The 27,509-nt window shown below is 45.0% G+C and overlaps 2 protein-coding genes across 2 annotated transcripts in view; both read left to right on the forward strand.

Moving 5' to 3' along the window:
• Positions 1–1,342: 1,342 nt before the first annotated feature.
• Positions 1,343–27,509, forward strand: part of SLC24A4 (solute carrier family 24 member 4) — a 134,552-nt gene continuing 108,385 nt past the window's right edge. The window contains exons 1-2 of the mRNA XM_074956140.1: positions 1,343–1,813; positions 7,441–7,551. Of these exons, the coding sequence (XP_074812241.1) occupies positions 1,657–1,813; positions 7,441–7,551 (268 nt within the window). The 5' untranslated portion in view covers positions 1,343–1,656. The remainder of the gene's footprint in view (positions 1,814–7,440; positions 7,552–27,509) is intronic.
• The window catches only part of LOC141988377 (uncharacterized), an 86,648-nt gene continuing 66,788 nt past the window's right edge, over positions 7,650–27,509 (forward strand). Inside the window, exon 1 of the mRNA XM_074954151.1 lies at positions 7,650–7,704. Within this exon, the coding sequence (XP_074810252.1) occupies positions 7,650–7,704 (55 nt within the window). The remainder of the gene's footprint in view (positions 7,705–27,509) is intronic.

Consider the following 27,509-nt stretch of genomic DNA (forward strand, 5'->3'; position numbering starts at 1 on the left):
ATTTTAAGAAGAGAAGAATTCCATTTTGGAACAGTCTAGGAATAATGCCTGTTTTATAAAATGGTTTATTCAGTTCAGTTTGCTGTTCCAAATATGCTCTCATGCCCTGTAGATGGCAAATCACTTATAGTAATAAGAAGAAAAATGTAAAATGCCTGGTCCAAAAAGAAATGCATCTGAATTTTTAAACTGGGATTTTCAAAGGATCTTAAGCAAGACAGGCACCCAACTCCCACTGAATTTCCCTGTGCCTATGGGAACCACTGTAATGCAAATAATAACCTTAATCTGGTTTTCATTATGTAGAATAATCTGGTCCCTTTCCCTGTATAGCATCATTCACTGGAGGATCTCAAAGCACTTGCTACACATTAAGCCCTGTGTGAATGAATGAAGCCCTGTGTGACACCTGTCTTACTCATGGGGAAACTATGGTAGGAAATCAAAACTGCCCATCTCAGAGCAATCGTAGGGCTGGCAGAGAGCCTGATTGTGAGACCTGTTCTTAGAGAGAACAGGAAATAATATCCCTGGGGCTGGGTAAGCGACGTCCCTAAGTGCTAGAGATAGGCCAGATGCCGCTCGTACCCCTCCCCCCCCCACGCCAGTCAGGGAGCGTTCGGACCCCGCGCGAAGCGTACATTGTGGCTTGCTCCCAGCTCTGAGGACGGCCTGCCTTTCACCCTAACCCCTGCCCCGGCTGCAGCACGCGCTTGGCGAGGGCAAGTCGCTCCCCGGCCGAGCCTGGGAGGCGTGAGAGAGGCTGGCTCCGCAGCGGCACGTGCTCCTGCCTGCTCCCCGGGGCCTCCCGTCCCCGCGCGCCCGGCGATGCCAAGTGCTAACCTGCGAGTGGATAATTCCTGCGCCATTTAGGGGAGCGGATTAATTTGGCCAGTTAATCCCCCGGCGCGGAGGGGGAGCGGGGAGGGCAGAGCGAAGGCGGGAGGGGCCGAGGGAGGCCAGGGCTCCGGCACATGCGCCTGACCCAAGGGGCTCGAGGAGCGGCGAGAAAGTTGCCGGGGAGAGCAGCCGGGGAGGGACGGGCGCGGTTGTCACCCCGGAGCTCCCCGCGGGAAGCGGCTCTGCTGGCTCAGCCCCGAGCCGGAGCCGGAGCGCCGAGCCTGCGCCCCGCCTCACGCCGGCCAGGACCCCGCGACCCTCCCGCAGCGCCGGCCGGAGGATGAACTTTCGCCGGAGCTGGAGGATGCTGCGCGGGCTGCCCGCGGGAGCCGAGCGGCTGCACTGAGCTCGCCACCCGGCGCCACTCGCACCTGCCGGTGAGAGGAGCATCTGCGGGGCCGGGAGTCCGGGCGCTACCGCTTCCCCCCGCCCCCGCCACTGCCCAGCCATGGGGGGCGCGGGGCTCCGGGCTCAGCCCTCGCCTTGACAGCTCGAGAGACCCCGGCTGCGGGCTGCACACGCCTGCGTCTCGGCCCCGCTCCTGGCACGCCTCCCACCTGCGCCTCTCCCCCGGCCCTGGCACGGCTGCCCGGAGCTCTCCCGCTGCCCGCTCCGCAGTGCCCAGAGCTGGCTTCCCTGTGCGTTCAGCCCGCTGGGGATGAAGCCCTCCGCAGGGGGGGCTGCTAAGTGAACCCCACTCGTCTCCTGGGGCTTCCTCGCCCTCTGCCCGCCCGCGTCCTCCCTCCGCTGGCTCCGATGGGGCTGGAAGTGCAGCCCCTCGCCGCCCCCCACACCATGCTCTTCAAGCTGAGGAAAGTTCGCAAGAGGCGAGAGATGCTGCTGCCGCAACTGGGCTTCATCTGCGCCATCCTCTTCTTCGTGTGGTGCGTGTCCAGCCTGCTCTCCAAGCTAGGTAGGTGGCCGCGGGGGGTGAGCAGAGTACAAGCCACTGGACAGCCAGGGATCTCGGGCTGGCTTGGGGCAGTGCCTGGCTGTGCACCGGCCCTGGGGGTGGGGGGCGTGGGGGGGAGGGGGGACTCGCTGTTTGCACGCTACCTCTGCCAGGCTAGCTCATTGTCAGGGGGCAAAGTAGCTCCTGGCTTGTGTATCTTTATTAACTCCGGCAATAAACATGTTTGTAAAGCGGGGAGGCTGCAGGCAGGTCAGGAAGGATGGGCTGGCTGGGTCCTGGGCTTCTGGTGAGGAGGAGGCACTAAGCTGTTTGGCATTGGCCATAGCATGGAGGCAGCTGGCTTGATTGCCCCCCAGACCTGTCCGACAGTAAAAAGTGACAGCTCTGCCCCGCAAGTGAGTGAGTTTGCCTAGATAATGATACTTAATGCCCAGTGTGATTAAAGCAGAGCAGTGCTCAGATAATCACACCTTTTAGCTAGCTGTGTTCTGGGTAGGAGCATTTCACAGTTCATGACTTGGCTCCCTTTTACTGAACAACTTCACTTGCAGTTAAGGAGAGGGTGAGAGGACTGGCTTCTCCCCACAAATCATGGTATGTAACAATACCTTGCCTTTCTCTAGCGCCTTTCATCCAAGGACCCCAAGCACTATACAAATTTAAACGCATCCCTCTGAGGGGCAAAAATATTAAACTCATTTTACAGGTGAGGAAACCCAGCCACAGGAATTACATGCATTGCTCAAAGTCATACGGTACTTTAGTTCCTGAGCCTGAAGTAGAACCCAGGAATCGTGACTTCCATTTGTTTCTCCAGCCACTTGACCACTTACAGAATTTTAAAAAGATCAAGATACATTATTGCATATCTGGATATAATCTAAAACTACTTCATTTTCCCCAGAGTACCATACTGATTGAACTGATTTTAGGACAAATAATATTGAGAGTCTGATATTGTTTAAATATTTTATATGTGTTAAATTAGTCTGTTATATCTTTTGTACAAGTATATTTAAATTAGGAACTGCTGCATTTCTACGTTATGATCCTGGACTGCATTTCATTCTCCTTTGTTTGCTCAGTTTTTTTCCTGATCACACAGTTTGTGCTTTCAAAATGTAACTTTGGGTCTCAATTCTGCAGGTTGCTCCGCACCTGTGGAGACCCAATGAAGTCAATGGGGCACTGCACAGGTGCACGGATGCACCCATCAAACTTCCACTGGAATTATTTTTTAAACACAGATTTTAGCTCTAGCTTTAATTTAAGACAATCTGGGTCCTGCAAGAGCAGAGCAGGGCTTTTATTCTCTTAAAGCTGGAGCTAAAATCTGTATTTAAAAACAATTCCTCTGGAAGTTTTCATGCTTTATAACACTCTCCTGTTCAAACTGTTGCCTGTTACAGTTGATACTTATCTGTGATGACAACAAGTCATTAGTGAAAGAAGTTAGTACTCTACACTCTTACAAGCGTGTTATTGGCTTCAGGTTTTTGGAAATTATTTTATATTGTAGTCTTAAAAATATACTACAATTTTCTTCATTTTGAACAATTTATCATACCTAGTTCTGATTTTTGTTGCACTGGTTTGTGAAAATAACTAACTGCAGTGTGATTTGGTCATGAGTTTTTGGATGCAAATAAGCTTTCTCAGAACTGATTTTTTTTGTCACAAAATCTTGGTCTGCATGATCAAGTGTATCACGAAAGTTACACTTTAAATTTCAACTGTTACCAACAAGTTCAGCCTACCCTCTCCAGGCAGAAAGGTCTGAGAGAGAAGACGCTGAGAAACCAGAGAAGAAATTACTATATAAGCTCTCCAGACACAGAAGGGAGATCCTGACTAACCAGGGGAAAGCTGGGTCAGGTACTGTTTTTAGCTGATTAATTTGTAACGAATCATCACATAAACACTGATCATCAGTTCTCAGTTCGCTGTAATTGTTGCAGCACTAGAACATTTTGGCAATGGCACTGGCCAAACTAACTTTAGGGGCAGATTTTTTCAGTCCTTACTCAGGCAAAATGCCCACTTGTGATGGGGTACACAAGGCCTTTTGTGGCTCCCTGATGGAAGCTATGTGGTCCTACCACACCCCACCCCAGGAAAGGAACAGCCAAGGTGCGTCCTCCAGGCCTCCCTAGACAGGCTGCATAGAACAGCCAATCAGAGCCCAGCAGGCTTAGATAAAAGGAGCTGCAGGGCCTGAACAGGCCAGTTCCTGACTGGGACTATAGGATCAAGGAAGGATGCTCCTTGCTGGTCACTGGAACTTGATGGAGAACCTCAAGAGAGGTTTTGGTGGCATTGGCATTCAGTGAAAGGAATCTGAGAATTTCAGCCCTGAGCTAAGGGTGAGGAGAAAGGGAAATGTGGGAAAAGACCCAGGGAATAGCAGTAGTGAAGTGGAGGCAGCAGTATGTGGCTGCTATTTATAGGGTCCCTGGGTTGGGACCTGGAATAGGGGTTCCCCCACTGGCCACTAGCTAAGTGGCTTAAGCCCTGAGACGGGGAGAAGGCTTCTGAAGAAGCCTCATCAACGGGTGGGATTTAAAGGGCCCAGAGATGGGTCTGAAGACCCTGGTGAGGGCAGATGGCATGTTGAACTCTTTGCTCTCCCAGAAGGGATTCAGTCCTTTTTTGACTGTGACAGGGGGTGCCAGGAGCAGGAAAAAGAGTGCAGTGCTACACCCAGCTACTAGGAGGCACTCAAGAGGTGAGTGTCCCCATCACCACTTGGTACTGGAAGTGGGAACTTTGGGATCACCCCCTGAAATGAGGGGACAATGGAGAATTGAAAAGAGTTCTAGCCCAAAAGCAGCACAGCTCTGCTGAAACTCAGCAGGTGCTAGCTGAAGGGTAACAAGGATCCCAGCAGCCATGACAGACGGGGACACCAAAATTCATACACCTGTTTCTGGGGAGGACTGGGTCTGTGAAGCAAATCTGGGTGTTGCTTCAGCAGCTCAGTAAGGCTCACAGAGAATGGCAGGAGGTGCAGTGGGATCTATAACAGCAGCTAGCATGGCTAGAGGAGCAGCAGCAGTGCCTGTTATGGATCCTGCAGGGAAGAAGCAGCAATGGCTGCTGATCCTGGGAAGACAAGAAGGATATAGTGGGCTGGAGGCCTGAGGCCTAGCCAAGGAGATGTTATGGTTGTGGACAGATGGGACATTTCAGAAAGGCTTGCCCTGGGATGAACTGGGGGAAAAGATTGAGTTGCTGGTGTGAACTAAGGGAAGAGCTACAGAAACGCCTCCAGGGCTGATGAAGAGGCATGAGGCCCAATTGTGGACATGCTCTGCTGTGGTCAATTTGGATGTATTAGGAGGATCTACCCCTATATGAACCATGATAGCAAGAGAGACTCTGGGCAACAGGGTACTGAAAGGGCCTCAAGGGATACTCTGCCAGTTGTCAAAGCTGGGACAGTGGTGGTATGTTTTGCCTCCAGGGTGGCAGGGCATTGAAAATGACATTGCCCTCATAGAGAAATGAGTGGCAACAAGAGGAAAAAAGAAAAGGAGTACTTGTGGCACCTTAGAGACGAACAAATTTATTTGAGCTTAAGCTTTCGTGAGCTACAGCTCACTTCATTGGATGCATTCAGTGGAAAATACAGTGGGGAGATTTATATACACAGAGAACATGAAACAATGGGTGTTACCGTACGCACTGTAAGGAGAGTGATCAGGTAAGGTGAGCTATTACCAGCAGGAGAGCGCGGGTGGGGGGAACCTTTACTTAGGCTTGAATAAAGACTGGGAGTGGATGGGTCATTACACAAAGTAAGACTATTCCCCCCCCCCCCCCCGTTCCTCAGATGTTCTTGTCAACTGCTGGAAATGCCCACCTTGATTATCACTACCAAAAGTTTTCTCCCCCCCGCCCCCCCACCCTGTCTCCTGCTGGTAATAGCTCACCTTACCTGATCGCTCTCCTTACAGTGTGTATGGTAACACCCATTGTTTCATGTTCTCTGTGTATATAAATCTCCCCAATGTATTTTCCACTGAATGCATCCGATGAAGTGAGCTGTAGCTCACGAAAGCTTATGCTCAAATAAATTTGTTAGTCTCTAAGGTGCTACAAGTACTCCTTTTCTTTTTACGGATACAGACTAACGCGGCTGCTACTCTGAAACAAGAGGAAAAGGAGACCCCAAGATCAGGCAAACCAGGGATAGTCAAAGGAGTGACAGTGGAATGGGTGAGCAAGAAAGAATAGGGGTAACCCACAGTGCAAAAGCAGTAGTTACAGGCAAAGGGGATGTAGTGCTGATGGCAGTAGAGAATACACCTCCTCAAAAGGCCTGCACAGTGGGAAATGGGTAGAAATTGGGGAACAAGGTTGTTACCACAGAGAGGAAGTAGGCTGAAGTTGAGGTGAATACAGAGGCCACAGAGAAGGCTGACTCTCTGTAATCTTGGGAACAGGTGTAGCCAAGATCCAAGAAACAAAGGAGACTGTGTGAAGACTGCACTCTGTAGTGGAGAGATCCTGAAAGGAAGTACAGGGGGCACTCTGGGGGAAGGATCAATTGCACCTGGAAGTGTGCCAGCTACCAAAAAAAAAAGAGTTAAAGCAATGAAGCTTGTGCCCTGGTGAAGGCCCAGACTGTTGTCCTTCCAGGGGGAGGCTGTTCAGAACAAAATTTTAGAAGAGGTAGAGCTAGGGCTTAAATAGAATGGAGAGCTCAGTAGAGGGGAGGAGACCCTGGAGGGAGGAACAAAGGGAGTTCCTCTTTGGGAAGAGCCTGAGGAAGGCCAATCCTTTCTGAAGACCTGCCTAGCAAGGTCAGCAACCTACAGGGGGCATGGGGAGCAGGGAAAGTGCGGTACCACGCCCAGCTGCTAGGAGGCACTCGAGAGGTGTGTCCCTGTCACACCACTGAAGATAAACTGCCTGAGTAAGAATTACAGGATCAGACCCTGAGCAACTTTTAGTATAAATTGTACACGATAAGCAGGTAGGGTCATGATGAAAATGATGAGCTTAAAAAGGTCTTTTCTGCCCTTGGTTATAATTATGTCCCTTCCATTAGCAAAAATGTTGACTTTGTTGTAATAGCTGTGTTGGTCCCACAAGATGAGAGAGACAAGGTACTTGGGGCAATATCTTTTTAGACCAACTTCTGTTGGTGGAAGGTACGCACTTTTGAGCTACACACACTGCTTCTTACATGCTGTGTTGAGAGAGAGAAATTTAACAAATTCTGATCTTGCCATACGTGCTTAGGCAAAAATTTTAATGGGAAATTTTGCCCCATTAAGGTACGAAGGATCTGAGACTTATTTATGTCTGTCTTTCTGTCTCAACAGATCACCTACAAAATCTGGACTGATTTAGTTGCCAAAATGTTCTAGTGCTGACTGGGTCAGCGTCTTACAATAGATACACATTGACTTAATCTGTTAAATAAAAAGTAGCTGGAAAAAGTGTGCATGTGATTTTTTTTTTTGAGGAAACAATACACACACACACACGTGTAAAATGTTGTATATCTGAAGATTTCAACATCTAACTTAGCTTCTCAGTGTTCTTGTTGAGTGGATGCATACATCCAATTAAGAATATAAGGGTAGCAATGCTGACAAACACTTTTGCATTTAATATAGGACAAGAATCCACTATTACAGACAAAAATGTTTTGTCAGAAATATGGAGGAACAGAAGATTGATGGCCTCACCTAATGTGACACATGAAGAAAAGAACTGTACAGAACCAGGTAAAACCCAAAAGCTTTCTGGTATTTTGTAATACCATATTGTGCAGTCATAGCCCAAGCTGCAGTAATGTGTCACTGTGAATATAAAAGTGTCAAACATGGGGGAACGGGATGGAGAGACTGTGCCATGTAGAAAAAAGGTTTATGAGCAAAGTAATTGGTGATACTGCTAAGCAACTCAAAGGTTTTATCTACTGAAGCTAAAAGGTAATGTTCAGACATAAAACTGTGTGAGTCCTCATGCGGCTTGTCTTGGAGGCTGGATAACACACATTTTCTTTCCTTTTTGGTCATTATTTCTATACATTGTTGTTGCTGCTATGTATGTTGTGTTGGTAGTAATGGTGCACTTCTTTTTGTTAAACCATGGATAGTAAAGGTTACAAGACTGAAATGCTTATTTGGGTTTACAGTACCATCGAATCAATTTCTGTAAGTTTAATGTTGCACTGAGCTATCTATTCAGGTTCTTAGCTTCCACTAATGTCAGAATTGCTGTCTTTGAAGAGGGAGGAAGAACGGGGGCATTTAAGCATTCACTCTACCTCACCCTATCAGCCCTGGCCATGACAGTGATTGTGTGGCGTGACAGAAGATACTGCCTGACGTGAGTTTGGATCTCTAGTGCTTTCACCCTCTCGCCTGTCTTGCCATTATCATCCCTCCCTTTGTGGTTCATGGTGGGGTGGAGGAAGAAAGTTTCATCAACTGTAACACTGCTCCTTGATCAGCCATTAGATGCACCCTCTCTCAAAAACTGACGGCATCAATTCCATAATACTACCCGCCTCCGTTTACTAGAGGGGTTGGAAGTCCGTTGAAGCACTAATGTACCTTTCCATAGGGCTAACATCACTACTGCATATGTGCATTTCTAAGGGTGAAGTGAAAGAGGTTTAACCAGCGTCAGTAGGACACAAACCTTTATCTGTGTTGATGATGCAGAGTTTCTAATTGGGTTTTGGATGTGCACAAAGAAGTCTGTGGTGTATTTGCACATGTAAAACAGTGACAATTGACTTCACTTTAAAAGTTCTTCATATAGAAGAGCAAAACAAATATCTTTTGGTAAGATCTGGCTATTCCTGATGAACAGTCAAATATTTCTTACTCGTGTGCATGTTATGAGCGGAATGCATTAGTATGAGTGTCTGCCCATGTGCACGTGTATGCATGCATGTGCACACATGGAGTCAGTACTGAGCCAACTGAGAAGTACAAGATCCCAGGAAATGGATGAAAGGGATTCCCTCTAAAAGGCTTCAGTATTAAAGGGAGTAAACTTTTGGGATGACATGGGAGTTCATTTCCTTACTCTGGAGATTATATATACACGTATGGGGGAAATCATGTTCCATATGCTGTGTACAGCAAAGGGCGGGGCGAGGGGGGTGGGGGAGGAATGACTTGAGCAGTGCTGACAAGCCCAGGAATTCAAAAATCATGAAGCAACGCCTGAAAATCATGAAAGATTTTTAAACTAGTTTCCCATCCCCCTAGGTATTTCTCTTGATTTTTTTTTTTTTAGCCTTTAAGGTGCACTTGGGTCACATTTTCAAGCTTTTCTCCACAACTATGAAGGCTAGAACCTTACACTTTTAAAAAAAAAAAGTGTAAAAGCTGAAATTCTCAGTCACATGCCTCCAGGAGCTGGAGCTTTAAGAAAAACACCAAATATTGTGAGACTCACGATAAAATAACAAGATCTGGCAATGCTGCTTAAGTCAGATTTTTTTTTTAAAGGTGTTACTTGAAGTTAATATTTAAATCAACTTAGCAAGTCATATCACAGGAAGATAGCAGTGGTGTTTTTTAGTCACTTCCCCTTCTACAGCTTGTGTATTGCTTATCTCTAGGTGTATTGTAGGGTGAAGGGAAAAGAGCCTGAGAGAGTGTCTAGATATAAGGCTGCAAATAGAGAAAACATCCCTCCCTCTCTGAAAGTGTGATGTTTGTAGCTAGAGAGGAAAGATGTCTTTAGAACCTAGGAGCTTTGAAGTGATTATTGTTGACTGAATTTCTAGAGCCTGTGAGACTTTCTATTGTTGCTGTGCTCCTCCTGTCTGTTTTAAAGGCTAGAATGTGAGGCCTGAAACTTTATAAGGCAAAGCAATATGGACCACAAACTCATACATGCTCACTCTTTTGTAACACTCACATCATCTCTGTGAGATACCCAATAAGTACAATCCCTATTGCAGATATGAGCACTGGGTCACGGAGAGGTTAAGGATCTTGTCCATAGTCCCACAAAGTTTGGGACAAAACCAGTAAATAGTAATTGCTAGTGCCCTACCAAATTCACAAACATGAAATCTGGTCTCCCCCATGAAATCTAGTCTTTTGTATATTTTTATCCTATACTATACAGACCTCACGGGGGAGAGCAGCGTTTCTCCAGCTGGGGGGTCCCAAGAAGGGAGGGGCCATAAGGCTATTGTAAGGGGGTTGCGGTATTGCCACCTTTACTTCTGTGCTGCCTTCAGAGCTGGGTGGCTGGAGAGTGGTGGATGCTGGCTGGGAGCCAAGCTCTGAAGGCAGTGGCACAGCCAGCAGCAACACAGAAGTAAAGGTGGTGGTACCACACCCTGCCATTCTTATTTCTGCACCGCTGCTGGTGGCGACGCTATCTTCAGAGCTGAGCTCCCAGCCAGCAGTGGCAGACCTTCCTGCAGCCGGGGGAGGTTCCTGGAAGTGGGTCTGACCTGGACCGGGGAGTGGCCCCTGCAGGAGGAGAGGAAGTCTCATTCCTTACCAGCCCAGCCAGGACCAGCAGCTGGAGCCTGGCGTACACTAGGAGCCTTGAGCCAGGGCACCCCCCATCCCGGCTCTGGGCCCAGCACCCTGGCGCTCGGGGAGGGGAGGGATGACGATGCTTCGGGCTGGCTCTGTGTGTGTGTGTGGACCATGCACCCCCCGCCCCTTAACCATGGCGACCTGGGAGGTTGCCCATGTCACCCATCCGTAAGGCTGACCCTGCCCTCTCCCTGCAAAGTGAGACCCCTCCCCCACCATGCCACCCTCACTTCTGCACTGCTGCTGGCGGCGGTGCTGCCTGTAGAGCTGTGCACCCGGCCAGCAGCCACTGCTCTTTGGCCGCCCCGCTCTGAAGGCAGCACCACCACCAGCAACAGTGCAGAAGTGAGGGTAGCAATACCCCAATCCCCCTACAATAACCTTGTGACTCTCCCAATGACCCCCTTTTGGGTTGGGACCCCCACGGTTACAACACCGTAAAATTTCAGTTTTAAGTGTCTGAAACACTGAAACTTATGATTTTTAAAACCCAATGACCATGAAATTGACCAAAATTGACCATGAATTTGGTAGGGCCTTAGTAATTGCAGTTCCTGACTCCTAGTGTTGCGCCTAAACCACAAAATTATCCTTCCCATTTTAAGGAAAATCCTGAAAATAGGTTTTAAAACATCCAAGTGCCCAGGGACTGTTTTTTACCCCAAATAACTTTTTTATTTGTTCTAAAGACAAAAGTGTATGTATATGGTGATAGGTTCTAGGTTTGGGAACTGCTTATTCGTCATCTATCTACTGTGTATCCTACCTACTCTGGTCCCCTTGTATGTTTGTCTGTGTGTACATATCAGATATAAAAGTTTATTTACATGGATGCTTGGGGAGGCAAACTTCACAATCCCCGGGGAATGCAAGTTCTTGAGTCCACTAGTTCTCTGTGTCAGCGCTGTGTTGTTTCTGAGCTCCTGCTTTATTAGCTTCCCAGGCAGCCCAGCGCTTCACTCTGCATCTCTTAAGGTCCTCGGCAAAGTTTGTTCTTTTATTTACCTTCTCACCAACATCTATCCAACTCGCTTACATGCAAAAATAAAATAATCCCCTAATTATCAAAAGTTATGGATATAGGTTTTTAAATACCATGAGGATCCTGCAATTGATGACAGTTGTGATAGTTTCAGCCTGGGTAATAGGGAGATGGAGACTCATTAAGATTCTGGAAATCCGAGTGGAGCCTATACTGTCTCAACTTGCCTCTTTTATTGAAGTAGATCACTTTGTATTGTGTACTTTTGCAGACGTTGTTGTTGTATCAAACAGAACACTGAAGTCCTGGCAATGCTAGTTACAGAAAGAACCCCGAGGCTGTGAAGGAGGATAGGGAAATATAAAGAATGGGGATCCATATGTGTGGGTTTTTTGTGTTTTTCTTTTTTTTTTTTTTTTTTTAATATTGGAGAGCTAGAAGGGCATGGGTTTGCCCTTAGTCCATCTGGCCTTCAAATCTTGTTTATCAGTGCTGAAATTCACCAGCGTCTGAGCAGTTGCTGCAAACTCCTTTTTAACAATAGTATGTTCTGTAGTCATGGGAAGAGGAGTCATTCCCCACACAGACAGTGGGGGTGGATGAGTTGAGAGCAGGTGGGATGCACATCATCACCATACCAATCACCCCATCCTACGGAAAGCCACACTGAAAAAGTGCATTATTGCTATTCCTAAGCTAGCAAGAAAAGTCAGTGAGGCTTCCCTCATGAAGGTGTCTCCAGGCTGTTGGCTAGATGCGGGGGTGGGGGAGGAGGAGTTACACCACTTGGAATAAGTAGGGGGTTTGGTCTCCAGCTTTCTTGCAAGATTTATATGGGTGGCTCAGACTTCAAGAAAGAGCCCGAGGCCCAGCTCTGTAGCTTCCCAATACCCAATTTCTTGGCTTTTTTGGAGTTTTTGTTGGCCAGACATGCCATTCTATCAGCTGCCCCAGGAACATCCCATAAAAGGGGGAGTTTCATCCTGGGGCAGCTGAAAGAATGGCATGTCTGGCCAACAAATCTCCAAAAAGCCAAGAAATTGGGTATTGGGAAGCTACAGAGCCAGGCCTAGGGCTCCTCTGTGGGAGGCTCAGACTTCAAGAAAATCTTGCAAGGATGCTGGAGACTGAACCCTCTGACGGGTGGGAGTTACTCCACTTGGAATAAGCAAATAACCTGCTTTGAAAAGGTGCATTATTGCTGCTACTCTGTAGCTTCCCATAGGATGGGGTGATTGAACCTCAAGTTGGTAAGAAAACCATCAGAAAGGAATGGTCATCATTAGTATCTTCATGGTTCTGATCCATTTACAACCACCTTTTTTGCCTTATCCAAATTCTTATTGCCATCTGCCAGTGGTCGCATCAGCCCACCATGGCTGACTTACAGATTCTCTACTCCTGATACCACAATGCCTCCTGTTTCAAAATGCTCCCACAATCTCCGTTTTCTCCAGAACTCTGAGTAACATTTTGAGAGTAATTACAAGTGAGGAGTGATTAGAATGTTTCTAAGTGGAAGACACACAGCAACATCCAATCATGTGACTCAGCTGAATCATTAGAATATTGGAGCAATTGATTTGGATTGCTTCCAGCACAGAAAACATTCTCTACTAATAACTGCACTGAATAGGACAACACTTCAATAATTTGCCATGGATTAGGAATAATAAATATATTAGCATAAATTGCTGTTCATACTCGTCTCTAACTAATTCGTGGGCTGCTTTGAAATGGAAGTTATGACTCTTTGTCTAGAGACCCCTCCCTGTACAGTTCATGAGCTATGTTGATTTACAACAGCTGAGGATATGGCTTAGTGTGCCACTCCTATGGCTATAAATGGGTACAGATGAAGGATGGCTCAGGGACAGGGTATGGCTCAACATTTATTTCAGATTTTCACCTTTCCTTTTTTAAAAAAATAATAAGGTACATTGTAGCAATCAATTCTCTACGCTTGGTGGAGGAAAAAAAAATCACAATACACAACATCCCTCATACAATGTGCTTGCTAGCAGCAGGTGCACCTTTCGCCTTCCTCTGCAGCATGGGGCACTTGCTGGTTGAACTAGAGTAAATGATGGATTCTCTGTGACTTGAAGTCTTCAAATCAAGATTTGAGGACTTCAGCAACTCAGCCAGAGATTATGGACCTGTTGCAGTAGTTGGTGGGTAAGGTTCTGTGGCCTATGATGTGCTGATGTTGATAGTAACTTGGCAAAGAGTAGATGATCATGATGGCCTCTCTGGCCTTAAAGGCTGAGTCCACTGTCAACGCATAGAGAGAAAACAAAAGTGGCAGACTCTGATCTCCGTTATACCAGTGTAAATTCACAGTAACTCAGACTTAAGTGACACATATGCTGATAATAAACATTATTCCTCTGCCTGTAGAATATACCTCCCCTTTTCACCCAGTACCTTTTTAAGGTGTTCGTTTTTTTGTTTTTAAAAAGCTGTAACAGTCTAGCCTAGATCATATTCCCAGTTTGCAACAAATGATCTTTTTCCCAAATGATGACTGAATTTGAAAAGTTTTTTTTAGCATTTTAATGTAAAAGCTGTAACATGATCCACTGTGACTACCATGCTTAAACATAGTATTTCTTTAAAATCAGTGTGAACAGTATTTTTGAATAGACAAGGGACATTCTTATGTTTAAGACTCTGATTCAGGCAATCTGGGTTCACTTCTCAGATCAGCCACTCCCTGTGTGGCCTTAATTAGGTCACTTAATATATATCCTCAGTTCCTCATCTGTAAAATGGGGATGATAATTTTTTTCTCCTGTGCTTTCATTATAAGACAATCTAGTGAGCTCATCAAGGGCCAATGTGCCTCTCATTGTCTCTGTACAGTGCCTACAGAATAGGGCTCTTACCTCACTGTTGTCATACAAAAATCTGTATTATGCTCTGCAAATGCTCCTTTTCTTTCATAACTACTCCACCATTTCTGTTCTGAGGCATAGAAAATGAACAACCACACTAATACCATTGATTTATCAACAGTATGCAAGTTTTGACTTCACATGTTACTTTAGTCACATCCTTTAAACTCCCAAAGTCCCAGCCAGTAACTTGGCAAATTTTAATCTTAGTCTTAGGCTAAAAGAGACTGAAAACAAGGTAATGCACAAGAGTTCTTGGTTTCAGATACAAATTCTTAGATGGAGAGAGCAACTCTCTCTATACACATGCTGCAGAAATATTTACTAACCAGCAAGCACAAAACTTATTCCAGTTGCTAGTTGTCATCTTGTCTTGTAAAAAGTAGTCTCTGGACTCTCTCTTGACCCTGTAGATGCTGAGTGCTGAGTTCTATCAATTGGAATCTCACTTGGATGTTTTCTGTTTCCTGGGGAAGTTAGATTTGTGATTTAAATGCATTTATAGTGGACTTGTTGCGGGCAACTCACAAACACTTAATGGCAGATTATTCTTGTTTAGGGAACTTGGAAGCCAATCAGAATTTATTCCTAGAATTAGGTTCTGACATTTCATGTCAGGCTTATTGATGGGTGTGTTACAAGAGCAGGCAGGAGGAAGATGCCATTGAAGTTGTAAGGGCAGAAATGGTCTTGTTCATGTGTTTGTGTTGTTGTTGTTATTATTATTCTTGTGAAATAATTTCTGCAAAGAGCTTAATCTGAATCTGAGCTAGAATTCCAGGAACAACCAATCACCTGCCTAAACTGTTTTCTTCCCAACGTTCAATTAAAACTCATGCCTGAAACATTAAAAAGCAGTGAAACAGATCTCTCTGCATTTTGGCACAACCTGCTAGCAGGGTTCCCTTGAGAGCGAGATCACAAGATGAACTCCAGGGTAACTTATCCATTTCCCAGGTCTAGATGCCTAGACTGCAGGAGGTAGTTAAATGCACAGTAACTATATATCTAACTAAACCTGGCATTCAGCAACACGGTAAACGAATGACATTTATTTGTTTCCTCTGTTTTTACTATATATACCTCTATTGTTGAACTTTACAAGTATTACATGATACAATCACTATTTCATGTGACTATTTCATGTGACTAATGTTCCCATACTGTTAATTTTTCTATGGTATTGAACATATTATATGGATAACGTCATTCTTAAAAGGGGAAATAGGGAGCACTCAGAACTCACCAGCCACAGGGGTACTGGCCCCTGATCAGCTGTTCGGCAGGTGGGAGGCGCTCGGGAGAGGAGGGGCAAAGAGGAAGGAGCGGTGGGGGAGTGGGGCCTCAGGGGGGAGGAGGCAGAGTTGGGTGGGAAGAGCCCAAGTGAGGGTGGGGCCTTGGGGGAAAGGGTGGAGTGGGGGCGGGAAAAGGTGGACTGAGGGTGGGACCTTGAGGGAAGGGACAGAGTAGGGACACAGTAGGGGGTGGAGCACCCACCGGGAAAAATGCAAGTCAGCACCTGTGCATTATGGCCTTAACAGGATTGAATTCATCCCTGCTGTAGGTCCATTGACATGTGAATACAGTGGGGTGGACTCTCTAGGTAGAAGCAATGGGGTGTGTACATATGAGCACATTTATTTAAAGCTTCCCTTTTAATAACTTTTTGCATGAACTTAGTGCTGGTGACAGGTACTACATTAATACCCCTGGAGAGTGAAGTCGTCCGTTTCACCAGAGAGCAGGTGCAGCACAAACAACCAGTGCTGTCCTTCCAACAGTGTCCTGCCAATGTGCCTCACCACCTCTGGGAATGTGTTGAGTCTCCACACCCACTCAGTCATTGGCCCCTCTTATGAGACTGCCAACTGTGGTGTAGACCTTGTTCAGTTGGACGAGGGATTGACATAAGTACTTTAAAACCATTGAATGGTGAAATTAAGTATGTGTGGTTGCAGGGAAACCAGTTATTTTTGAAGGGAGACCTGAGTTTCCAGATACGCATAGTTCAAAGGGACAAGTTATGAAAAATGTAGAAAGTGGAACTTTTTTTTTAACTTTGGAAGCTTAGCAGTACAAAACCAGTACGGGAGGAGGAATGGATTTTTCAGTTTTTGTGATTCAGTATGAGCTTTGAACTTAATGATGTTGTTCTAACCTGAAATACTGAATCTCTAAGACGATTTTATGGTACCATAAGTTTCTTTAGGGACAGACCTCAGCTGCTGTAAACTGTTATAGCTCCCTTGAAATCACTAAAGCTATGATGATTTATACCAGGTGAGGATCTGCCCCTTAGACTCCATGGAGTTGGATGTTGAGAATTTGCTTATAGTTTAGTTTTTCTGAATGTAATTATTCTGGGATGAGCATTGTGTCATCCTAGATAATGCTTTGGTGGAATTGACTAAGATCTTCCTTGTCTGTCACTCTGATCATGTCATGCCCCCTTTTTGAAACCCTCCACTGACTCCCTGTTTGCCACTGCATCAAATTCAAGCTATGCTATTACACTTCAATTCCAAGTCTTTCCCTCCATACTTATCTGCTCTGGGCTCTTGTATATGTTCCTTGCTCATTCCTCCACTCTGCCAGTAATACCAGATTTGAATGTCCATGGATCCTCTTCTCCCACTCTTTCCCTCATGGACAGAATGCCCTCCCTGAACTAATCTGGAAAGCAGCTATTCTCTGCTCCTCCAAATCTGTTCTCACAAACCAGTCCTGTCATGATTCTTTCAAGAAATCAGCCAGCTAATGTTGGATGGTTTGAGAGGCAGGCACATGATTAATATTTTATTATTAAAACAGTAGCATGTAGAGGCCCAACTGAGATTGCGGGCTCCATTGCCCCAGGTGCTGTCCAAATACATAGACAGTCCCTGTTCCAAAGAGTGTGCAATATAAACAGACAGGTCGAAGGGTGGGAAGGTAACAATGGTAAACAAAGGTAAAATGACTTGCCCAGGTCAGTGGCAAAGCTAGGAATTTTTTTATCAAGCTGTATTCATAGCAAGTCCATAACAGCTGTGAGATCTACTGTTACCCACATCCTCTCCTCCCCCCCACCTGTCACATCCTCTTTTCTCACTCCCCTAATGCACATGATTTCTAACTGGAATGTAAGCAATGTCTTTCTTACATGGTTTTTACGACACCTAGCAGAATAGGGCACTGATCCTGCTGGCACTATGAATATGAAATAATTTATAATACATAAGTGTATTTTCAGTGTGTTTAGGAAGTCACAGTAAAGTGGAGTGAAAGTCCAGAACTGCTTCACTGCACTTAAAACTTTCACTCTTCTGAAGCTCATAGTTTATAAAGTGAATTTTCAAGCTGCTCCCTGAGGAGTGCAGCAATTATCTTTTACCATATAGATATTCAGTGCTATATTCAAAGTGATTATCACCTCCTGCTCCTACTCTCTTCTGGCTGAGAGGAAGAAGAGATCTATAACATGTAGGGAGGAGTGAAGCAGAATCCCTGAATGACTACATTTCCACAGTTGTTCCCGGTGGGATATGAAGAGGTATCTGGCTGGCTTACATATAGCTGCTTCCCAGAGGAGTAAGACATGGCTTTCTACGGTAGGTCGTCGCCACAGAGTTAACCCTGGCTCCTACATTGGTTTTAGCCCGAACCCCTCTACCACCCACACAGAAAAATCTGTTGTGACACTGCACCCTATATTCTTCACTGATATTATCATTATGATTATTATTATGTCATAATCATAACATATTTTATGCAAGATAAGTCATGTGAGGTGTCATTGGAAATGTTATGGTTTCCTGAATATGATTATCCTATTTGTATGCATGTATCGTTTTTGTATCTGAATTTATGAATATTGACTATGTAGCTGTATTTCAAAATGTAGTTACACCTGGGCAACACCCACTAGGCAAAATGCTCTCAGCCTAGATGGCTGGCAGGGAAGGGTCCATTCAGCTTAATGAGCCGTTAGGAAGAAACAGTAGGCCTTAGGAGAAGCTTATCTCCTGCCTGGGGAGTCTTCCTGAGGATGCTACAGACAGCCTCCAAGTAATGGCTGCTGTGGCACAACAGGGACATGTGACCAGGTCACCTGGTGCTGGATTCCATCTTGGGAAGTCAGTATGTTTCCACTGACTGGCGTGGGAACAAGCTTTGAAACAAAGGGTTCCCACCATATAGAAAAGCTATATAAGGTAGGGGAGTGACATCATCTTGGTTCTTCACCAACTCTCCACCCAAGAAGACTCCTGGAAACACCTGAGGAGAAAACACTGAACTGGGCAACGTGCTAGACCCAAGCTAAAGAGAGTTTTAGCCTGTGAATGGAACACCTGGGGATTCCAAGCTGTAAACAAGTGCAGCTTGCACCTTAAGAATCTGCAGCCTGCTTGTATCATCACCTAGCGTGAGAATCTGCTATTTATATGCAGTCTGTTTAGTATATTAAGCTTAGTTTCTGTTTTTTGTTTATTTGCTAGGTAATCTGCTTTGATCTGTTTGCTATCCATTATAATCACTTAATCTGTCTTTTGTAGTTAATACATTTGTTTTTGCTTCATCTAAAACCAGTGCTTGGAAATCATAACTCAGGGGCAGAAAGCTGTTGCATATTCCTCTCCACATTGAGGGAGGGGTAAATTTTAGGAGCTTATGCTGTACAGTTCCCTGTGCAGTGCAAGATGGTATAATTTTGGGTTTATACTTGGGATGGGGTGTGTGCCTTAGGAACTGGGAGGTGCCCTAGCTGAAGACTTCCCATGCAGGGTCTGGTTAAAGAGCCTGCCTGGATGTACTGCAGCTGGGTGTGTCCCTACCTGTACATATGCTGGTGAAAGTGCAGGCTGAAGCCTGTAGGGCTTGGCAGCTTGTCACAGCAGTACAGTGTAGAAGGGACACCAGGCTGGTGGGTCAGGGGGGCTCAATGGTATCCCAGTTCCAGATGGCACTCCAGGGGGAGGGGGAGAACCTATCACACCTGTGACTTGGGTTTGGAGCTTCTTTCAGTGGGAGGGTGGGTTAGCAGCCAGGTTCTGGTTTAACTCTGGCTGGAACCTGCCCACTTTGCAGTGAGGACACAGGCAAAATTACTCAAGTGTTGATTGTTCTCCGGTGCCCTTCCCACTCTTGCCCCTGAAGGATAGACAGGTCTGCCTGCAATTGACACAATGGACTGTAAATCTTAAAGCATCTCAGCACAAAAAACCATGGGATCCACCCACCCACACAGAAGGGAGTGCAGAAAGAGTGAGGACTCAGTATGTGCATAGGACTTTTTGGTGGGGATGCTGAGACCTGGGTGCCAATCACCTGGGTTAACTGCGCAATAAAGACCTACCCTGAGAGGGTTCCACTGTATTAGTGCATCTCTCAAGTCCATACTTATTACAGTGAATTGATTAGTCTTATTAATTTTCTGAGGGTTTAGTATAGTTATTTGATCAGCTGGGGTTGGCAGATATAACAGTTTGTGATGAAGGAATTCTTATTTGAAAAGACAATCTGGGATCATCTCCAGAACTGCTTTAATCTCTGTATACCAAGGCAGCGGTTCTCAACCTGCAGCCTAGTCAGCACGCCGGCTAGACAGCACACACATCCTCAGGGCCATATAGGTAGTATTGGATGTGGCCCACATAACCCATTATGGGTCGCATATGTGGTAAATAGGTTGAGAACCACTGACCCAGGGCAACTAAGATTTAGGCATTGTCTACACTACAGAATTTTGTCAATGTAAGTTGAGCCGACAGTCAAAAACTGGTATAACTATATTGTTTGTACATGTTCACCCAACTTCTTCTATCGGCAGAGTGCATCCGCAGTTTGTGCTCTAGCATTGACAGAGAGAGCAGTGAATTGTAGGTAGCTAGCCCATTGTGGTACTTACCTCCTTTCTGCAGCTAGGAGTGGTGGGAAGGCAGAATGGATCGCAGTGCATCATGGGTGCAGGCTCAACGTCCCATGATGCAGTACTTTCCGTTCCAGCATTCCATGAGCTTCTGACTACGTTTCATGGCATTTTTCAATGGCCCCTGTTTACAGTGCGTTCACCATCTGTCTGAAAGGATGGATCCTGCACTGCTCTCTGCTGTTAGGAACACTTTGCGGATGCTCATGCAGTATATCACGGGCATCCAATCTGAACAGGAATCAGAGTTGCCTGACCTGCTGTGCGCCAAGTAAAGAAACACCACCAGATTACTTCTGGCCTTCCTGGAGCAGTTGAATACAGTGGACCACTGCTTTTAGGCTCAGGAAACAAGCAGTGAGTGGTCGGATCACATTGTTATGCAGGTCTGGGAAGATGAGCAGTGACTATAGAACTTTTGGATGTGGAAAGCCACGTTCCTGGAACTGTGTGCCGAGCTTGCCCCAGTAAGTGCAAGGACACCAAAATGAGAGCTGTCATCTTGATGGAGAAGTGCGTGGTGATCACAGTGTGCAAGCTGGCGACTCCTGGCTACTACCAGTTGGTCGCGAATCAGTTTGGAGTTGGGAATTGGACCGTTGGGGCTGTGGTAATGCAAGTGTGCAGGGCTATTAATTGCATCCTGCAAAGGACTGTTACTCTTGGCAATGTGCATGAAATATTGGATGGCTTTGTGGCAATGGGATTCCTGAACTGCGGCAGGGCAATAGATGGCACGCATATCCAAATTTTGGCCCTGGATCATCTTGTGATGGAGTACATCAATAGGGGTACTTCTCTGTGGTATTGCAGGTGATTGTGGATCACCATGGGCGTTTCACTGACATCAGCACAGGGCGGTCCGGGAAGGTGCATGATGCACACCTATTCAGGAACACTGGCCTGTACAGAAAGTTCCAGTGGGGGATGTTGAAATGCCCATAATGATCCTGGGAGACCAACGTACCTCTTGCTCCCGTGGCTCATGAAGCCTTACGGGAAAACTGGACAGCGGCAAGGAGTACTTCAACAATAGGTTGAGTAGGTGCAAAATGACCATAGAATGTGCCTTTGGCAGATTAAAAGCACGCTGGTGCTGCCTTTAAGGCAGTTTAGACCTGAAAATGAGGAAAATATTCCTGTGGACATAGAAACCTGCTGCATGCTCCATAATATTTGTGAAGCTAAGGGTGAAAAGTTTTCCCCAGGGTGGAGTGTGGAGGCAGATTGCCTGGCTGCTGAATTTGAGCAGCCAGTACCAAGGCTGTTAGGGGGCACAATGAGGGGCGGGTATTCGAATTAGGGAGGCTTTGAGGCAACATTTTGACAATGAGCATCAGTAATGTGTTTTTCTATACAGCACTCTGCCATGCTTTGTTTACTTGCTGCCTTGCATGAAAATTACGATGATTCCTGACCGGGATTTGCAGTCAGAAAATGATCAAACTGACATTATGTGTTACTACCAGCAGCAGCAACCATGTGTAGGAGACAAATAAAGATTGCTTTGCTTATCTTTCAGAGAGTTTGTTTTTATTAAATACCAATTAACAACACACAAGCCTTGGTGGGAAGGGAGATAAGAGTTCAGGGCTCTCATAGCTGTGTGTAAGTCCAGCTATAATTTTGGAAACTGTCCAAAGGGGTGAAGTGAATGGGGTACAGAGATGTTTTGGGAATTTTGCAAGGAGTTTGTGGGAGCAGTTTGGGGAGGGCATGGAAAGCAGTTTTGTATGAGCTGTGTGGGGGTGGGGTGGAGGGAGGTATGAGCATGCGTGTGTTCTGCCTGGAGTCTGATTAGGGACTTCAACATCTTTGTTTGCTCCTCCATCACTTTCATCATCTGCTCCTGGCCCTTTACAATGCATTCCTCACTCTACTTTCTATTCTGCCTTTCTATTTTAAATTTTTCCTTCAGGGTCTCTCTCCACTCCCTGCATTCTTTTTTTCTTTTTCTTTTTTTTCTTTTCTTTTTTTTTTTTAAAGCCTCTGAGGATTGGAGCACCTTTCATAACATGTCCTCCTTGCTCCCCCTTGGCTTTCCTTATCTGGCAGAGGCGCTCTGCCAGTGTGTACGGGGTTCCTCTGAAGGCCGCATCTACATGAGCACAAGAAACAATACACAGAAGCATAATTGTTAGTCCACACACATCATTGAATCATTATAGTAAAATACACCTTGTTCCCTTTTTAACATACAAATCACTTTTTCTTTGTCCCTTGGAAAGCACACACCTTGGCGAAGACCCTAAACATGGTGAGTTCGGCCTGGGTCGGGGAGTTGGGCGTTCAAGATAGGGGGAAAGGGTCTATGTGGTTTTTTTTAAGCGGATCAGTGCAGGCAACTAGGAACAATATTGTAAATTCTGCCAGGCGGGGGTCACTGACACTTTGTCGATGTAACTTTGCCACAAAAAGCTCTCTGCCTCTTGTAGAAGTGGTTTTATTTTGTCGGCAAAGGAGGAGAGTTTTGTCGGCAGAAGGAGCATTGCAGTGTGTACACCTCCACTGTTTTGTCGATGAAAGCTGACTTTTTTTTGTTGACAAAACTGTGTAGTGTAGACAAGGCCTTAGTAAGTGATACTCGGATAAAGGACAAGACTTGGCTGCTTTCTCAGCAAGACACTATAGGTCATGAAACAGAAATGAAGTAACCTGATTGAATTTTACTTGCTGTATACAGTATAATTCTACTGGGTGGATCCAAGGCAGACAAAAAATGGCTTTCTGATGTGTTACTGGGATTCACTGGTAGGAGGAAAACTGCTTCTCCTATGGAGTAAAAAGTAAAGGATGTCTGAAGTGACACAAGACAGATGATTTGGGTTGTAACGATTATTTAGAACTTTGTTTACAAAACAATACAGCTGAGTTTTTGTGGGTTTCCTCTCTAGTTTGCTTTCAGGAGGCATAACATGGCTAGAGAATAATTAAAGTCTGCTGTATTCCTACTTGGAAAAGCTCACTCTGTTTAGTAACTGTCTCTCCCATTCATGCCCACAGGGCTAGGAAAAGAGATGTGAAGTAAGTGGAAAAGACAAGTGATGTGCTCATGGAACACCGACAGACCCCGGTCGTCTGAGGGCGGGATCGAACCTGGAGCTAAATGCGTGAGACCTTGCTGCATGAGCAAACAGCCACATGGCCCTTAGCTAAGGCTGTAGCAGACTCATTAATCCCTAAGTGGTCTCGGTGCCACTAGAGGCACTAGTGGGGACAGCCACTAAAGGGGATAGAGCACCACACCCAGGACCAGAAGGTGTGTGGGTTACACTCGGATTCATCCCATGATGGGCGTGGTCTACAAGATATAGTGCTTCTAGAAGCTGTTGTGGATCCCACTGAAATCAGTGAGACTGTGCTCTCCGCTGGTTGGAGAATGAGGGGCAACTTTCATGAAGTCACCTGCAAACTGTGATGCTTTTTAGGTTGGAAAAATCTTCAAATTCTGAATTTTTAATTTTTTTTCCTCAGCTCCACTCAATGCTTAGCTGGATTGAACTCTGTGTGTTCCACCAGAATTTCCATTCTTCTGTTACGGGAGAGCAAATGGGGGGGTAATGGGGCTGGGAGCATTACTTATTTGTTAATGAAAAAGTTGCTACCTGTGTGGTTAAAATTTACCCCCTGGAGTCACTCAGTGGATCTGTTGTCTTTCTATATCACAAAACTAGTAGGGAGGTCAGAAAATTAAAGTTGAGGAAGACTGCCATATAGCCTTGAGAGAAGAATTTTCCCCTTAGAATAGCATGGTTGAGGGCCTGCTGTTTCATAACATGGTTTCTTTTTGGACATCAAAAAGAGTTTTCTACAGCTATGTTCGGGAACAGTTTTTCAGACTAGTCTGCATATTCTGTTTTATTTGCTGGAGGGAACCAGCTTGCATTACAATCATGGGCTACAAATGTGTCCTGGCTTTTATTTAAACATGGTTATTTTTGCTAAGTCCATTAGGTGGAGCCTTAGAATATTTGTTAGGTGTTTGTGCCTTAATGTGGGTTGTATGGCACATAACAAGTAGACTCACAGACAGCTCTGTCTGGGGTGTGGTTCAGTGCTTTAAGCACAGGTTCTGGAGCCAGGAACTTCTGAACTCTTCTAAGAATGGGCATACTGGGTCAGACCAAAGGTCCATCTAGCCCAGTATCCTGTCTTCTGACAGTGGGTAATGCCAGGTGCCCTAGAGGGAATGAACAGAAGTGGAATCAAGTGATCCATTCCCTGTCTCCCATTCCTAGCTTCTGGCAAACATCTTGACTCCAGCACCGACTGCCCTCTATGGCTTAGGAGGTACTTCACCTCAGTGCATCAGTTATTCCATCTGTTAAATGGGGCTGTTATGAACACTTAGGTTCCTTGGAAATGCCAGTCTTATGTGCCCAAATTCCATCTAATTCATTAACTCCTTTAGGCTCTATTACAAACATTATCAGACTAGACTGGGACATTTTAAAATACGAAAAGCTGTTATTACTATTGTATTGCAGTCAGGTGCCGCAGTTAAGCTAAATAAAGACCTTGCGGGGCCTGATCCTGCATTCCATCATGTAATTGAAAGTTTTGGATGCACAAAAAATGCAAGATGAAAACCTACATGGACCATGTTTCAGATTCTGATCTAGACAGAATATAAACATGGACTAGCTTGTAGAAATCAACTGTGGTTATGTGTGTTTTTTTTTTTCTTCTGTCATTCAACTTAGTGCTCTGTGCCTTTTTCATTTTTTTTTTAAATTTTTGAGTCCCTATCTTTCCATCCCTATACACCCAAATGGGTACTATTTTTATTTAAATAGTACGTTTATTAAATGGATGCTAGTCCCATTAAACCTTTACAGTCATCATTACAATGACTACATGCTGTGAAAACAATAGTAATTGTTTTAAAAGTAATTTCCATCAAATTCTCATTGTTTATGTAAGTGGTATAACAGATCCTTCACTGACCTGCTATTTTGGTTGCATGGAGATTTTCTATGCTTAAACTGAAGAGGCAACTTGGATCTTATTATTTAACAGCCGCGGATAAAAGCCTCTTGCAATTATGAGATTAACCAGAGTTACACTGTGTTTTGATTCTGCCTTAAGACCATGGGTATTTGAATACATGTGCTCTTTGACTGAAAGCATGCCTTCACCTTTTGGTTAGGAAACTGCTGTTAGCCAAAAGATTTTCATACGATTTGAAAAGGCTTAAATTCTAGGCTTGTTGTTTCAGACACTGTTTACAATGCCAGCCAGCTTCACTACTGAAAAAACAGTAATAGAATTTTGGCATTATTGGTTGTAGAACTACATGGACCATGTTATATTAGAAAATAATCCAGGCATTTTTGAGTTGTTTTGAGCAAAGCTCCAGAATAAAAGAAAACATGGCTCTCCTCCCCCACACCAATAATTTTCACACGCTAGTATTCAAAAAGGGAGAGACCTCAATAAAATAATGAGAAATCCTATTGCTCCAAGGCATTAACTGATAAAAATCTTTAAAATCCATTTTGTAAGGATTGCCAAAGACTAATGCCATCTGTTAAATATCTTGTCCCAGGACATGTTGTTCAGTACCTCACTCTAGTTTTGCTGGAACTTTTGTTTTAACAAATTATTTATGATTTAAAAATTCAGTCATCTCTTGTGGGGGAAAAATCTATTAAACAGTTGTGTTTTGAAAGCAGAATTGGGTAGCCTTTTGCAGATCAGTATTTCTCAGTGTTGTGTAATAGCTACTGATGTGACACTGGAGTTACACTTCAGAAAAAGCTGATTAGCATAAACCTCACATGCAGACCTGAGGATAGGACAAGCAGCATCTCTTAAGGTGAAATGATTCATACAAAACATATTTGTCTTCACTTCCATACTGTAGATATAATCATATTGATTTTTAGGAGAATAGTCTCCTTGAATGAGTGTTGTTGGGTTTGTTAAGTGGTGGGATTAATTTTTCACTTTCTGGCATCTTCCTGAAGACTGCTGCTCCTTTTGGCTTCTGTAACTCTGTCCCCTCCTGCCGCTCCTTCTGTGTGTCCTTCAGAGGATCCTCCGCATCCACCCTTCAACTTTTGGAGAGGATTCTACAAGGCTCTTTCCTTCATCCCCTTCTCTTCTCCCTCTATGCCTTGTCTCTGGGAAATCTCATCCATGAACACTCATTCAGTTACCGTCTCTACGCTGATGACTCACAGATCTACTGCTTTTCCTCCTGACCGGCCTCCTTCTGTCCAAACTTAAAATCTTGGCCTTTCTCTCACAGTTCAAGGTCAACATGACAAAAACAGAGCTCCTAATATCCCCCTCACCACCACCCTTCCCTTTATCTCCCTTTCTTGATCACTGTCTTGTGGACAACACCATTACCCTAGTGTGTTACTCAGGCCTGTAACCTGGGTGTCATTTTCAACTTGGACCTCTCTGTGTCCTCACATCCAGACTATGTCTAAATCTTGCTAATTCGTTCTGCATGACAGCTCTAAGATAAGGCCTTTCCTATTTGTCCACACAGCTAAAGCTCTTGTTCAGGTTCTCATCTTGGATCTTGATTACTGCAACATCCTTCTCTGGCTTGACAAATCCATTTTATCCCACTCACCCATTCACAGTGCTGCTGCAGAGATAATTTTTCTAGCCCATCACTTTGACCATGCCAGTCTCTCTTTGGGGAGCCACTGTATGGATGCATTCTTTATTGTATCAAACATAAGCTGCTCACTTTCAAGGCCCTTAACAGAGTGGGAACAGATAATCTCTCATTTGCTATCGATGTCAACTCCTGACTCTGATTGGCCCATGATGCCAGTTTCCATCTCCTGCTTGTTAAATTTTCAAACAACCACCTTCATGTTTTCTCCAGGCTGTCCTTTGTGCTTGTGAGTAGTTTGGTATAAATATCTGCACAGCTACCTCATTATCCACCTTCAGAGCTATCCTTAAAACTCTCCTTTGCTGTGATGACTACAAAAATCTTTAACAGTTAGGCTGCTGGTGTGCTGAGACCTCTGCCTATCATGCAGACCAATACTGTCTCATTGTTTCCTTGTACTCCCCAATCTTTCTGTCTCCATCTGGTGCCTCTTGTCCAATACATAGATTGGGGCAGAGACCATGTCTTTATTTGGTGTTTTTTCCAGCACCTATCATGCTAGGGTCCTGGTCCATGACTAGGGCTCCTAAGTTCTAAGATTAAAAACTGCTGTATTTTAATTCCCTTCTTTAATGAAAGCCCTAGTTGCAAATGGCTCCTGAAACTTTTCTAAAAGATTGATAGACTATTATTTGTTAATTTTAATTTTTATTATGTCTCTGTGTGTGTCTGTGGCAAGTCATTTCACCTTTTACCTGTCTGAGGCCTATAGTAAATAACACCTATGTCACATGG

The sequence above is a fragment of the Natator depressus genome, chromosome 6 (genome assembly GCF_965152275.1).
Source record: "Natator depressus isolate rNatDep1 chromosome 6, rNatDep2.hap1, whole genome shotgun sequence".
Classification (NCBI taxonomy): domain Eukaryota; kingdom Metazoa; phylum Chordata; order Testudines; family Cheloniidae; genus Natator; species Natator depressus.